General features: G+C 37.3%; 1 protein-coding gene across 3 annotated transcripts in view; it reads right to left on the bottom strand.

Annotated features, from left to right (window-relative positions):
• LOC121421119 (DENN domain-containing protein 3-like) overlaps positions 1 to 15,711 on the bottom strand; it is a 42,614-nt gene that overhangs the window by 5,128 nt on the left and 21,775 nt on the right. The window contains exons 10-23 of one of the 3 annotated variants that reach the window (XM_041615758.1): positions 14,937 to 15,164; positions 14,639 to 14,790; positions 14,122 to 14,175; positions 12,546 to 12,595; positions 8,749 to 8,885; positions 7,932 to 8,107; positions 7,303 to 7,401; positions 6,276 to 6,456; positions 4,984 to 5,114; positions 3,620 to 3,840; positions 3,049 to 3,193; positions 2,251 to 2,396; positions 1,382 to 1,533; positions 471 to 607 (exon numbers count right to left, since the gene is read on the bottom strand). In XM_041615758.1, the coding sequence (XP_041471692.1) occupies positions 471 to 607; positions 1,382 to 1,533; positions 2,251 to 2,396; positions 3,049 to 3,193; positions 3,620 to 3,840; positions 4,984 to 5,114; positions 6,276 to 6,456; positions 7,303 to 7,401; positions 7,932 to 8,107; positions 8,749 to 8,885; positions 12,546 to 12,595; positions 14,122 to 14,175; positions 14,639 to 14,790; positions 14,937 to 15,164 (2,009 nt within the window). The remainder of the gene's footprint in view (positions 1 to 470; positions 608 to 1,381; positions 1,534 to 2,250; positions 2,397 to 3,048; positions 3,194 to 3,619; positions 3,841 to 4,983; positions 5,115 to 6,275; positions 6,457 to 7,302; positions 7,402 to 7,931; positions 8,108 to 8,748; positions 8,886 to 12,545; positions 12,596 to 14,121; positions 14,176 to 14,638; positions 14,791 to 14,936; positions 15,165 to 15,711) is intronic. The other 2 variants (XM_041615767.1, XM_041615777.1) reach the window with 2 other exon arrangements.

Below are 15,711 nucleotides of genomic sequence, written 5' to 3'. Positions count from 1 at the left end.
CATCCTTGTCTCATAATCATGAGACATTAAAAGATGGGATTTGCTGATACCCTGTTTCACAATCAACAATGCAAGGGATAGAGCCCCATCGATCTCGCGCTGCAGAATGGCTGCCAGGCCAACGATCAATGGGGTAAAAAGAATTTTCAGAGTATTTCTATTTTAGATTTCATTTCGAATGATAAAATATGGATTTTCTATATAGTTCATGCCATCTCCATAAACAAGTCACACATCAAGGCGTGAATTTAGTGAGCTGTGACAAAAATGTACATTCATTATTAAACGCTTTCTAGTAATCTTAAGCAATCAAGGCACTAAATCTGCATAGGCCATGGTTTCAAACCACAGATTCAAAATCAACCCTGTGAAATCGGGACCAAGTTTACTCAAAACTATAGCAACCTACATATATCATGCATTTTAATTTGGCCTTATTCATAGTAACAAATAATAAAAATATTACTCACAGCACCATAGCTTGTCATTGTAGAATTTCATAGAAACCAAGGTCTTGGTATTCTTCAGCTGTATCTGGTGTTTCTGTGACAAGCTCTGCGTATCCCAACCAAAGATTTGCCCATTCAAGCTACAGGTGAAAGCAGTCCTAAGAAAAGAAAAATGCATAACATTTATCAGAGGAGGTAGATTGGGGATTTCGGATTCTGGTGACCCGGGTTTGATTCCCATTTGTTGCCCTAGTTTCTGTTATGGTAACTCCCATAGGAACTCAGGTGGGCAGCCCTTTGCTGGTATAACGTCAAGATGGTAGATACATCTAACCATTACATAGTTAATCAGGAAAAGTGGCTGATATTATAGACAACAGAAATTAATCTTGGGTATTTTTAGCAAAGTGGAGGCGATGACGGAGTGGGGATACAAACTCAAAACCTTACGAATGTGAGTCCAATGCGATGACCACTAGACCGCATAACCCTAGTGCCCTTCAAATCACCACGGTGACCGTCTGTTTATTCAATACAGGCAGCAGAGTGAAAATTATGGCTTTGAATTGACCAATGTCAACATGGATGAAGGGTTATATTAGTGATTTATGACCTGATTAATCTGATTTACAATGGAATATTTTCTCTTTTCCCATTTTTTGTTTATTGAGTAATACATTTGTTAAATTATTTTTGATCCAATGCTTATACTTCAACAATATTATCATTTTATCATATACTACATTTGTACATATCACTCTGTATACTTAAATTTGATGCCTTAAATGCAGAAATAAAAACAATCAAATTCAGCTGGAATTTTTCTTCTATCACAAGCATTGTCTGAATCCAAACAAATCATTTTCATTACCTTTACCTGCATTTACAAGTAACAAGCATTTTTTTAAAACCGTCTGCAAAACGATACTCACTTGCCGTCTTCTGAGACCGTCATGTCCGAGACGATGTCGTTGTGTTCTACAAGCTGCTTGTTTGATAGGCAGGTAGGTATATCAATGATGTAGATGGTGGTGTCAAAAGAACCTGCCCAAACTTGCTCTCCCCTCACGCATAACAGGCAGCACTGTAACAAATTGAAAGATTAAGATACTTAGGCCGTATTCAAGGAATTGTTCCTGCAGGGTACCCATTCACCTCAACTGGGTTGAGTGCAGCACAATGTGGATCAATTTCTTGCTGAAGGAAATTACAACATAGCTGGGTTTTGAACCCATGACCCTCTATTTCAAAGGCAAGGATAAGAACCAGCAGACCACAATGCTCTACATGTAAATGTTTGCATGGTGGAAAATTAATCAACGTAGAGGATTCATGGTGGGCTGCATTATGATTCCTTCTTAGGGGTGTGTTTGGTTTGGACTTGACACAACAGCAAGCATGATCTTGCCATCTTCAATAAAAGAATGGTACATTACATAATGGACTATTTGTTCCCCAATTCATACATTGTGATCATACGTTTTCTGTAATTACTCCCACCCTCTGAAACAAACTCCCAACCCAAATTTCAAAATGCTCCCTCCGTTGAAATATTCCAATTGCTAGTTGAATCCTTACTTGCCTCTTTTTATCATGAACATGGTTTTTGTTGTTGTGAATAGATTCATTGTTAATGAACCAACCCGCAATTCTTAAAACATCCGGACAAAATGTCCTCCAGTTGTTTTTACCATTATTCACATTCTATAAATGGTGATAATACTATACTCAAATTCTGTACAGTCAGCACAATTTTTTTTGTTCAAAAGCTCTCCCCCCCCATAAAAAAATCCTTATTTACCACTCTATCCTTTGCATCAGCAAACTCCGCCTCCAGCACAAAGTTACTCCCGTCAAAGACCTTGACCTTCCCCGACCCCATAGCGCACCAGAGCTTGGGCGTGGCCTCCTCCAGCTCACTCATACTGCGATCTGAAAATACAGAGGCTGAACCATATTCAGAGGTGTAGTGACGATACAATTTTGATAATGTGTATGGTTAGTGGGGGCAGCGTGCACATGGGAAAAATCACCATCACATGCTAGGTCCCTCAGTGTTGTGTTAGTAATTGAATGGCGTATTCTCCTTTAACCCTTATAAGACTGGGAAATGGGCTTCAACAGCTTTCCTGACAAATTTGTATAAATGCGAAAGGCTCTCACTGCATTGCTTCAAGGCTTTTTTCTTTCAAGTCTCATCAAAATTTTGAGACCAAGTTTGTAAACCCCAATAATGCAATTCCCAAATTAAACATGACAGGCCTAAATTTGCTCAAAAATGTGATTTCAAGTACAAAACTTCTTAATTGTGTTTTAGCCAAAATTCCCAAGTGTATGATTATTTTCAATTTTACTAATTAAACTCAATGTCATCTTGTTTATTGTCAGAATAGCGCCTTTGACAAATTTTCCTCTAAAAGAAAAACAAAGTTAAAAAAGAAATAAATACATACAAATAACAAATACAGTAAAATATATTAACAATAATTAAAGTAAAAAGTACAAAACAAAACAATCTTTTGATTTTTTTTCTTCAGTTTTAGGGCTTTACTTTTATATAAATACAGATTCATGCAGACTGGAAGTTCATTGGACTTACTGCCCGGTGTATATATCATAGCCTCTACTGTAGTCCTTTGTGCTTCGTTACTTGATGGGTTGAACTTATGAACCAATGCTGAGCTAGTCTCTGGTGGTACACGACCCATTCCTTCATCTTTTAGCCGTGAAAAGTGGCATAAATGCTGAAATAAGAGAAAACACAGACATTTAGTAATTGAAAACTGCAAATTTTGCTTCCACAGAAAAATTGTACAGTGAAATTTTCAGAGAAGTTTCATTTTTTCTAATTCTTTGTGCCAACCATCATTTTCTTCACTATTTGCCCTTGTCTCACCTAAAAAAAAAGAGAAGAAATTAACAAACAAATCTTAAGTATGCTGATGTTTAGTAAGTTAGTTTGGACTTATACAATACATTATATGGTAGATCAAAGTCTGGGTGATAACCTGAATATAGATGGAAGATTGCATGGACAGCCTAACCTAAGCAAAACTTTATTGACTTGATATCCCCCAAGTTAATTTGCATACAGAAAAATACAGTGCATCTTCATTAATTGATATTCCTCTGTTAACGAAATTAAACCCTTAGTTTTGCTTGATACTAACCCAAACAGCACTATCAAGGTGCTTTGCATGTGTTGCGTCCTCATTCTCAGCACTGCGTATAACGGAGTCTATCAACTTGACGTTCCTTGCTGCTTGTTGGACCACCTGAGGGTCTTTCTGTGCATCAGATATGACACGTCCTGCCCACAGCTCGGTGATGAGTGTGAACCAGCTATTGCGCTCTGCCTTCAAATTGGCAACATAGGGATTTGTATTCGGCTCTGTAGAGAGATGATGATGATTATGATAAATAGGTTCATTTTAATTATATTCAATACATATACACGAAAGCATTCAAGGTATAAATCGTACCAGGTACCAATTCTTCTCACCTGGGCCGAATGCTGATAGTGTGGATAAATTTGAAGTTTGGTATAAAAGATTGTTAAAAAAACTTTCAAAGCAATCATTCATATATCGTACACGTTTTAATGGGAAATATAACATGAGAAAATAGTCCGGTGCAAAGAAATGGCTTAAGTAAATTTATATTCTTGCCGACACAAATTCACCAAAGGTGGTATTTCATTCCTCTTCTGAAAATTTCATGTTTCAATTATGCTTCATTTAGCATTTATATTTATGGAAAGTCCAATAACACAATGCATGCCTTTGTCACAGGGCACTAAAGCTACGCTAGTTACTAGCGTTTACATCACTATTGAGCCTAGCATTAATACTAACTTACATAAATAGCAGACTCATTATTCAGTCATTGGTCAAAATTTTTTAATTTGGTTTTTGTCCCCATTGAAAAAGAATGGCCAGATTTACATCACATTCACGACAATAGACCAGTTCGTAGTTACTTCATGGACAACTTTGGTCAAATGACCTTTCATTTCTTTCATAATGATAGGCAGATTTCAAAGCAAGATATTACGTAAGCTTGCCTTACATAGCAGGATAAAGAAATTGAATAGACCAGATGACTAGAATAGAACACCAATGCACACTTTATAAAGGTATTTGTTGCATTCCTACTTTGAATGCATATCATAGCATGTTGCACAATGTACTTGGCAAACTGTGAAATACCAGTCGTTCGTGGACGCATTGTTGATTTTTGTGGATGTAAATGAAACCACAATTCAAAAGAATATATAGATAATCAAGACATCAAAGTTGGTGCTTATCTCAAGAAATTTTAAACCACCATGTCACTTTAGTACAAATGACCTTCCTCTGATCATGCGTAGAATTTTTTGATCATGGGCAGAAAGGAACTACGAACTGGCTTAAAGGCCTTACCCCCCCCCCTCCACTTTTCCTGATTCAGTGCATCCTCCTTCCTCAATCCAACCCACCTACTGTACTCTCCTCCTTCAGGTATATGTGAATTTGATTCAATCATAGATACTCACTAGTGCTGTATATTCGTAGGGCTTGGCAGCTGAGCAGAATGTTGAAGTATTCAAACTTCTCTAGCTTCTCGATATCTCTTGTCCTCACAATTTCTCGGTAGATATTGCTCCCTTCACCCATGTAGAAGAGCCTAGAGAGTAAAAGAAGATTGAAGAAAACAAAAATCTATAGAAATAAATTCTGTCAGTAAATGTTAAAGCCCCACTTAAAATTTGGTAAATGGGTCAATAATTATACATGTATACTATTTACTGGCTTTGAGGGAGACTACATACATGTTTCCCAAAGTAGTCTCATATGGGCCTACTGAGGGAATATAATGGCCCGAATTCACAAAGGTGATTTTGAAAACCCACGGTTGAGTCCATGGTGTTGCCATGGCTATCCACGCTGTTTGATTCATGAGTCCACTGTTTTGAATTTATGAGTCCACCCTTCAAACAATGGACTCATGAATAAAATAGCATATCTAACCATGGTAACAGGCGTCAATTTGGCGCTCTGTGACAAAAGCGCGCATCAGCATTGGACATTTCTTATATACCGTCGGTTTTCAAACCACCTTTGTGAATTTGGGCCAATGTGGCGTCTCCCCAAAATCAAAGCCAGTCAATAGTATTACTTTTACCTACATGAACAGGCCTGCTGCTGTGTAATTCAAGCTTTTATTTGTAGCAATTTATGCCTGTTTGCCTGTTGGTACTTTTGAATTCAGGATATTCGTGAACTTGAAGTAATCCTGGCTAAGTAATTGTGACATCATGTGTAAACAGCACAGCTGTGCATCATGCATGCCATGTACATACACTTAACGTGTACACAAGACCTGCACTTGGGTTAGATGAAATGGGAACATGGACATTATGGACCGATAATTTACTGCATAGGCGCAATACAAAAATGACAAAGGAGGAGTGTATGAATATTATGGCCCCTAGTCATTCAGCTGAACCCCTGGTTGGACCATTGTGATGTAATTTGTGTTGAGTTAATCAGTCAGACAGACAAAATACATGTTTACATCTTGTCTCTAAAATGCCTCATTCAGATATGAATAATACTGAGTACTGTCTTTTACATACAAATCTTACACAAGTGTTAGTTTTAGTACCCTCTCTTGATGGTGTTTTCATTTTCTTTGAAAAAAGGATGCTAATCTTGCAAATAAAGTGACTGGATATCAGGAAGCTACGATGGATAAAGATTATACCCGGATATTATCAGGCAAGGGTCTATAGAAAATGTGTGCAATAGCATAGCTGGCCAGTCTCTAATGGGTTGAGTATCATACCTCTTCTCAGTGAGGACCAATCTTCCCATACCATGATCTGTCCTGATCAAGGAAGACATCTTTAGAACACTCTCTGTACTGTCCAAGTATTCCTTGTATATACTCAGAGGTATGGACTTGATTTCTTCTAATCCTTCCTTCCAAGCCTCGTAGAAATAGATGAAAGTCTCCGCATCAAGGTCTGCAGATCAGATAATAATTGATACTATATGCGAATATGCTTAACAAGTACAGTGTAATTAACATTAAAGGATAGGGCTGATAGAACAGTTTCTGGAGGCAGAGAATTTAACGTGCACATGTGTTTTGCACTCTCTGCAGTTTGCTTATTTGAGAATCGGGTAATTCATAGAGAACATTATTACAATAATCCAATTTACTTGTGATACAAGCATGAACAATAGTTTTCATGGTGTCTTGATCAAAAAATTTACGGATACGTCTCAAGTTATAGATCATAAAATAAGCGGATTTACAAACATTGTTGATTTGTGATTCAATGCTAAAGTGGGTATCGAAGACTACACCAAGTTTTCTGGCTTTATCTGATGGAGTTATAACCGAATCGCCAACAGTTAAGCTATAGCCCCCAAATTTTGAAACCTGATGTGGGGTACCAATGACTAACAATTCAGTTTTCTATCATTCAACATTAACTTATTTTGAAGCATCCAGGTTCTAATACATGACACACAATTTTCTAATGATTTATCATCTCATGATGCATTTGGGGAGAAAGAAAGTATAGTTGTGTGTCGTCTGCATAGCAGTGCGAAGTGATACTGGGAAACTCTCTTTTTATACCATAAAGAAGTCTACATGTACTTGTGTACATAGTAAACAATAAGGGGCCGAGACGTGATCCTGGAATTTTTCATGGAATTTTGTCAATCCTTCACTTATATTTTGTTCTATTCATCGTGATATTATTGTAAATCATTTTTTTATCAGAGTACACTTTACCTTCAGATTTCATTCTATACATTATATCTTACAAAACAAATAATGCATTGGGAGAGATACTCACAGCTGGATCCTGACGATAGAGCATTGAAAAGCCTGTCAATGACATCAACATCAATGGCTATTTCTAGGTACTGCATCCAGTGGATAAACTCCCTCAAACCTAGTTCGAGGAAGAAAAAACAGAAAAACAATCATTCAAGGAAACAAAATATGTATCACAAATATTACTGCACTTACTAGACTCAAGCTGAATTTGGTAAGGAACGAACTATAGGGCCCCTAATGTGACTGTATGAATACCTACTTAGTGCGATAGAATTCAGGGTAAATTGGTCTGTTTCCATAGAGTGATATAAACCATGATAATTTAGAATAATTTCAAATGGGCATATAAGGCATTCATCATCGTCACCATCACCATCACCAACATCCTTATCATCATCATAATCATAATTATTACTATTATGATTATATTCACCTAGTTTCCCTTTATCAGGGAGATCATCTGGCTGAATATGAGTCATGGCAATGATCTGTCAAGCAGACTGACATCCTCATCTTCATCATCATCACCATCATCATCATCAACATCACCACCACCACCACTAGCAACATCATCATCACCACCATCACCATCATCACCACCATCACCATCATCATCACTTTAGTTATTATTATGATTATATTCACCTAGTTCCCCTTTATCAGGGAGATCATCTGGCTGTATACTGGGCATAGCAGTGATCTGTGGAGCAGACCGGCGCTCACTGATTTTACGCAGGATCTCTCCTCTCTTATAGAATTCTCTCCGGTGGAGAAGATCCTTGTCTTCTGCACTCAGGTTGTCCATCAGCTCTGTGATTAAACTGCACAGAAACAATTGGAAACACATTAATCTGCATTTGCCACCCTCCACCTAGGGGTACATTTGATAAAGTACATGCAAATGCACACATTTCTATGCAAGTGAACTATTACTCTATACTACATACTAATTGCCCTGAAGTAAAGAAGTGAAAATTATTTCTGCAATCTAGAATCCACATCATTCTCTACCTCTTTTTTTTGTACATACATACTGTATATTCAGTGTGGGGGTGTGAACTTTTTAACCAAGTTATTTGTGCTGTCTTTCGAATATGAGTCTAAACTCCCTTTGACCCTGCACTTAAAGGTTCTCATATGCTCCACTTTTATGTACATCAAAAGTAATAAAACATAACAATACATGAATTAATCTGGGCCCTGTCTTACAAAGATTTACGTTTGATCAAATCAATTGTAACTATGGAAATCATCAGTATCGAGTTTTTTCTACAGAAAATTTACACAATGTCCTTTGTAAACAAAGAGAAGCACAGAGAATTTTCAAGAAAACAATGAATATACATCATAGAAAATACTTTGATCAAACATTCATAATCATTGTTGACGTTTCTGGCCGTCCATAGTTATGATTGATTGGATCAATCGTGACTATTTGTAAGACGGGGGGCCCTGGACTTACTCAGTAGGAAGAATAGAAAGGTCAGCTGTATGTAGATTATGAAAATCATCCAATGCATCCAGTGGGCTGTTGCATGCAATGTGGAACATTCCTCGGAGATACAAGTATGACGCCTTTAGGGCTGGCTGTCTACAACTCTGGCATAAAAAAAAGATAGCAAACAAGATTGAAATGAATGTGGCTACCCATAGCTAAAGGCACCATGTGTGTAAGCAGGAAACAATTTTTGGCTGTGTTTTCCATGCCAGTGCAGTCGTCAGTGGACAGATGATTCTAGTAGTAAAGAAAAATAAACCACATTTGAAATCGAGAGGCTACTTGCTGTTATTAAATTTCAGGCAGGAAGATTCCATGTCTTTTGGGGAATATTCACTTGTACATGTACACTGTATGCTCTATTGGTCTGGCACCAAATATACCAGTCAATGAAAACAACTGAAAACGCTTTGGAAGCCGTGCCGCAGCATACAGGGAGTTCAAGCAAAATACATGTATTGTGAGACACTGTAGCACATTTTTTATGACTTAAATACTTTAACTACATTTTGCATGAATTTCAAATATCTTCATACATGTACATTTCCTTTCACCAGGAAGCACCAAACTGCTCGAAGATATCACGCCGATTGCTTCTGCAACATAACGACCATCAGCACGGCATTGACAAGATTTCAGAAGAAAGGTAATCAAACAAAATAAGCCCCCTATTACCATACCGAACAAGGCCGGCCAATTTTTCACTAAAACCATAAAGTAGACAAAATAAAGGGTCACCTTTGCACCAGCTTAGGAGGTATAGTCTTGGGATAACCAGAGGCCGGCATATTTTCAATTTAAACCCAAACTTGACAAAATGTTCTACCAAATGTACCTTGGCATGCCCCTCTAAATCATTTGCTTACATGTAGAGTGCCACTCAAAGCTCCATTTATGTTTTAATATTGAAATGACATCAACTTGACCGGCCACTGACCAACAATTTACGCAACATATTTGTTTAAAATAATGGGCCCGAGACTGGACCAGCACTGTAACATGGGTATAATATAAAGAGTACCATACAAATAACATGTGAATATATTAATGGAATATCATTAATATTATTTGTCGAAGAGCAGTGGTGTAGTGGTTCTGACTCTGGCCTTGTAAACAGAGGGTCGTGTGTTCGAATTCCATCCCGGTCTAGCGTCCTTTGGCAAGGCGTTAATCCACACTTTTCCACTCTCGACCCAGGTGCTAAATGGGTACCCGGTAGGATGCGAAAGATATTGTACATGTATGTTTGATTTTGCCAGCACCATAATGAGGCTGCGATGAATGAAAGGAATGCTCCCCAGGGAGTGGAAATTGATGCACTTTTCGTGCAGGATTGAAATGAATCCAATGACCGGGGTAATAAAATGCTGTAACACGCTTTGAGCCATTCTGGAAAAAGCGCTTTATAAAAATTGGCTATTATTATTATTAATTTGTGGTCATGCAGATGAAAACAGTACCAGGTGTTGAATTTCTGTCATCTACAGATGCATTTTCTATCTGTCTCAGAGGAGAGTGACCCATAATATAGAATGGTTGTAGAATGCATTACACGTCATGGAAATAAATATGTAAGAGAAAAGTCTACTGCTATTAAAACGGAAGGTAGAAAAATTATTTCTGTCTGAAAGAACAGACGGGGGTGTTTGTTGCATGCTGCATTGTTAATGCAAGATGAGAAGATGCTCTCACACATAAGGGGTAAAGATCTTGTGGCTATAGAGGTAAGATATCATAAGTCATGTTACTACCGCTATACGAAAGTTGTGCGTGTAGCCCATAAGCCTGAATCTCAGCCAGCAGCTGTTTATGACAAGTCCTACAGTAGCTTCTGCAAGAAGGTCACCGAGGGCAGGATTATGAGGAATTGGGAGATTCTCTGTGTGCCCAAACTGAACCAACTATTCATTAAAGTTAGGGAAGTAGAAGGATTGGATGCCTCGTCATTCAAAACATACAGATTGAAAGCAAGACTGAAATCATTTCACCCTGCTCTTTGCTTTGTTAGCCCATCTAGAATGGTTGAAAGTGACAATGTTTTCACCGAGAATCTGTCTGTGGAGGAAGTCATAGAGGATGTTGTCAAAGATGTCCCAAGTGAAGAGAGTGACAGCAGTGAACTTGAATACCATCGTCAACATCAAGAGTCATCCCAAGCTCATCACCTGCAAGATATCTTTCATGCTGCCCAGGTTTTGAAAGAGAGCATCGTCAAGGCATCTAACCCAATTGAGTGGCCTCCCGCTGCTGGCGACTCTACTTTAGTCAAAGCAAACAAAATTGCAGCTGCAGAACTTTACAATCTTCTGGCGTGGACAACCGGAGCAAGTTCTGATCCAGTGATGAAATCCGACCCGTATTCTTCCCAAACATTCCTCCCTCTTGATGGCCGTTCGTCCTTTAACGGTGATCTGCTCAGCTAATTGACCTGTTAAATGGATTTGGTCATTGCTCTTCTAATTCCTTTGTTTTGGAACATGATACTACATTGGCAAAGTAACAGGTTGACCAGGGAAGTGATGCACTTCCATCTGGAACAACCAATGCTTTAATTCACAACTCTTGTTTGGGACAATAATGACTTTGGTGAGGAAAAAGTTAGTGGAAAAAGAACTACCCACAATACCAATGGAATTCTCATACAGTTCCATCCATCTTCAACTTCACAACCAACCTCACAGTCATCAGGTGGTGAATATGGAGGAAGAGACTGACGTCGCCCAGTACCACCCCCTTCTCCAAATATCAAGTATTTTGGAAAACAAGATGATCGGGCAAGCGACTTGTGGAGAAAGTGTACATCTTCAGAAAAAACGTTATCAAGCAGTCCAAATCCTGCCCACAAAACTTGATCTCACTCTTTGTGTGATGAAATTGGGAGCTACATCAGAAAAAAATTTCCCTGGCCGGACAGACTGCAACACTTCAATTCAGACCCAAGTTCCAGAAGTAAGCAAAGTCACGTATCTTCCCATCATTAAGGCAAGTCCGACTGAATATGATTCTTGAGAGATCTTTGCAATATGCAGATAACCTGAAGCAGGAAGTATGCAAAAGCCCAGCAAATCAGGTGGAAAAATAAAAGATTCTCTAGTCATTCGCCTTGGTGCATTTCACACCTCCATGGCCATGTTATCCTGTACTGGCAAACGCTTCAGGGATGCAGGACTTGAGACTGGTTGTAGAATCAGGAATTGTTGCCTGAGGATCTTTGAATGGAGCAATGAACGGTCACCATTACAACAGAAGTATCCATGTTCACAAATGTGTAGAAGATACAATGGAGCGTCTGAGGTGGCAGAGTTTTCTTGACTCAATGTCAGATGTCGACAGACTGCAGGCTCACGAGGTAGTGAATAAACTCAGTTCAGCTTTTCCTGAAGAGGCATACATGAAACCTACAACATCCAGTGAGTCTGACATTTTTTTATTGTATGATGTTTTTGTGACTCATCAGGGAGAGAAGTATCCTACTTTCTGTGTACGGTCATGAACTGTTCACAAATCCACATAAGCCAAATATGATAAAAAGATAAAGTGAAAATTAGGCCGATTGGGCATCAGACTAAATAGGGAGTTAGTATTAGTGTAGTGTAAACCAAACAGCATTTAGATCATATTGATAGTAGACCAAATGGGTTAAGCCAACGTGGTATTAGACTATCTGACAAGTAGACCAACTGCTGGTATAGATACCAAGTGAATATGAACCACATGAACAAGCATGCATTCTTTCCATCTCATTCATATACACTACTTACCTCAATAGAATGGTCAAGCTGTTCAATGCACTTGGTGAAGAAATGTTGGGCTGCATTAGGAGAGAGATTAAAAAATACAACAGCATAAGATCTCAATCAATCAATATTCACAGGAAAATTACCAACTTGATATGCAAAAGAATATCCCACACACTACCATATACTTTTAAGCTTTAATTCTTCTTGATAGAATTGGTTGTTATAAAATTGATCAATTACAAAAACAATTCACCTTAACTAACAAGCCTTTTTGGAACCTACAATTGCTTCTGCTTTTAGGGGAATGACAATTGCCTTTGACACCATATTATGTTGTACACCGCATTATATAAATGGATTTTATCGTTAAAAAAAAATATTTGATATTTGATATCTGCCATGCTTTAAATTTTACCCAAATAACATTTTGAATTGAATAGAATTGTTTTTGCATTGAAAAAAAAAACAGAGGAAAGGAAAAATAAGAAGAAAATTGTACTTTTTTATTAATTTCTAGTAATTCTTGATTTTCTTAACCTAAAAGCAAAGCTCTCAATGCTGTGAGCCATCTCTATCTCCATTTACCATAAGCACTGTTCTTCTGTTCAATACCCAAAAACTTTTGATCAAAGGCAAGACAAAGTGAGCGTTGCAAGAAATCTTCTTTGCGATTGATTACTAATATCATAATTGGAATTTGCTGATGAAAATGAATATGAATATGAGGGCTCAGAAGGTAGATAGGGCAAATGATTTACCATGGTCATCCCTGTGTTTGAAGACAATGTTTAGCATCACAAAATGTCTTACATGTATTCTACAAAATCCTGAATTTCAATAAGTGTTGTATTTTCATACAGTTCATATGGATAAAAAAAACCCAGGGAGATAACAACAAACAAATTTGTGAAGACACTTTCTCATTTTATTTGTCTCCATATTTTAGTATATGGAATGAAATTTGCACAGTGTTTCCAAACACTTTATATATCACTTTTCTGAGGAACTTGATAATGATTTTCAGGTGCAATATTTTCAGGACTTTATTTTCACAACACATCACAGAAACATGTGACAAATAAGACCTTGCAGCTCACATTGTTTTGAAGCCAAATCTATGTTAATCAATGCCTTTAAATATAATTCAGTAGAGTTGAAAAATGCAAAGGCATGTGAAACATATCGAATGTACGCGAGAGATAAAGTCAAGGAGATGAAACCGTAATATGGAATGGAAACTATAAATATAGAGATAATGAAATTAGACTGTAAAATGTAAAAGACTGCTTGCACACACTGTCTAATAACGAAAGTTATACCATATCTCTAATGAAATATGTCACAGAGTATATTTGAAGAAAGAAAGGATGTCAAATAGTGTCTACTTTTAGAAAAGTTTGCAGAAATAAAAGATGACCTCCCTTCTATACAGATGCGCATTAACCACATGAATATATACCGCGCTAACATGAATAGCTATGTGAGCGAAGGCACTTCAAGAGTGCCATGTTTTTTATTGACTATTTCAGTCAAGAAGAGAAGCATTGAGAATATTGCATAGGATATGGCCACACTCTTTCAACTTCAGATAACAGACCTGATTTTTTAGATGGAAATTCAATCATTTTGATGTCTTCTCCCCTTTCTTTATCTGTCAAAGAAATATTAGTAACACACATGCACTACAACACTATGAAAATAACAATTTTTATGGAAATAGACTTAAACTTGTAATCGACTTTTCTATTATTTTGCCCATATTCAGGGCTTACAGTGCACATATCAATGCGCATCTTCATAAAAATGCCTTCTGCAAGGAAAAAAAAATCTTAATAAGCCATGCATGTCAAATGAATTTAAGAATAAAGCTCTAGAATCACATATCATTAATGTACACGGACATACTTTTTCATTACTTTACTGAGCACATCACAATGTGGTTATCATGTGTTTGAATACAAATACTGGAGTAAAAGATCATTTTCATTATCAAATTTGAATTTCAACATTTTTTTTTATAGGCATATGAACAATACAAAGCAAAACAAATAAACAAAACACTGGAGAGATGAATAAACAAAAACAGACTTGCCAGATTCAATATTTATGATTACCTGAAGTGTATGGGATGTGGAAGAGGGGAAGCATAAACTGTGCAGTCTGATCGGATGAACTTTGACCTGTCTCGCTTAGACTCCTTGCACCAGACACTCTGCGTCGTCTTAAGTCGGGGACAGACTGTCCAGTACTCTGCTGTTTACGGATTCTGTGAAAAAAGGGCAAATGCTATTATGCTTTAGTTACACTAAGCAGGAAAATTGTTTGATGTAGATAACATAATTCTCAGGCTCATGGACCCTGGGAAGATCCCCCTTTTTATTCCCACTCTCCCCTATACTATACAGTACATACCGGCCTTGGTCCACCACACTGGACACATTAAGACTCGGTGGCCGGATCTTTTTCTCCATCTGGGCGTAGTAATCCTTTTTCTGGTCCAGCCTGTCTTCTCTGAACGGCTTGAAGATCTGGGAGTGCACCATCTCATTGTAGAAATCCCTCTCCTCCTCCGCTCTGGATGAAACAAACTCCTCCAGCTTGAACCATCGTTGGTCCATGCTCATGAACTCAGGGAGCTCCCTGGATATCAAATCCAAAATTAAAATAATTAATATCTTGAATAGTGTACTTATCTCATTATGAATATGCATACAAAAGCATTCTTTTTCTATCAATATTGGTTTTGTACTTTATTTTATTGACATTACATGATCTCTGTAAATTTTATGGGTCAATGAATGATCAAATGTATACTAATTTCGTCGATTTGTAAATACTGAAATTATTTCTCGGACAAATAAATACATGTATGCCTTTTTCAAATGTACCCATAGATATAAATTAATGTTATAAAGACAGTATATAAGTATCAGAATTAGGAAATTTACAGCCCCATCATAAATAAATCAAACATCATATATTTATTCAGGTACACAATGAAACCCAAAATTATTTGAAGTGGTTAATTAACTGCAATTTCATAAACATTTATAGCACTTGAAATTCAGTCACAGAACAACTATTTACAGACTGAATATTTTGTAAGTACAGTGTACCATGTGAAACTGCCATTACTTAGTGTTTAGTTATACATGTACATAAGTTGCATTTGACTATGTTACGTTTC

Source organism: Lytechinus variegatus, chromosome 1 (genome assembly GCF_018143015.1).
Source record: "Lytechinus variegatus isolate NC3 chromosome 1, Lvar_3.0, whole genome shotgun sequence".
NCBI classification, from domain to species: Eukaryota; Metazoa; Echinodermata; class Echinoidea; order Temnopleuroida; family Toxopneustidae; genus Lytechinus; species Lytechinus variegatus.
This window is presented reverse-complemented; position numbering and strand designations above follow the sequence as displayed.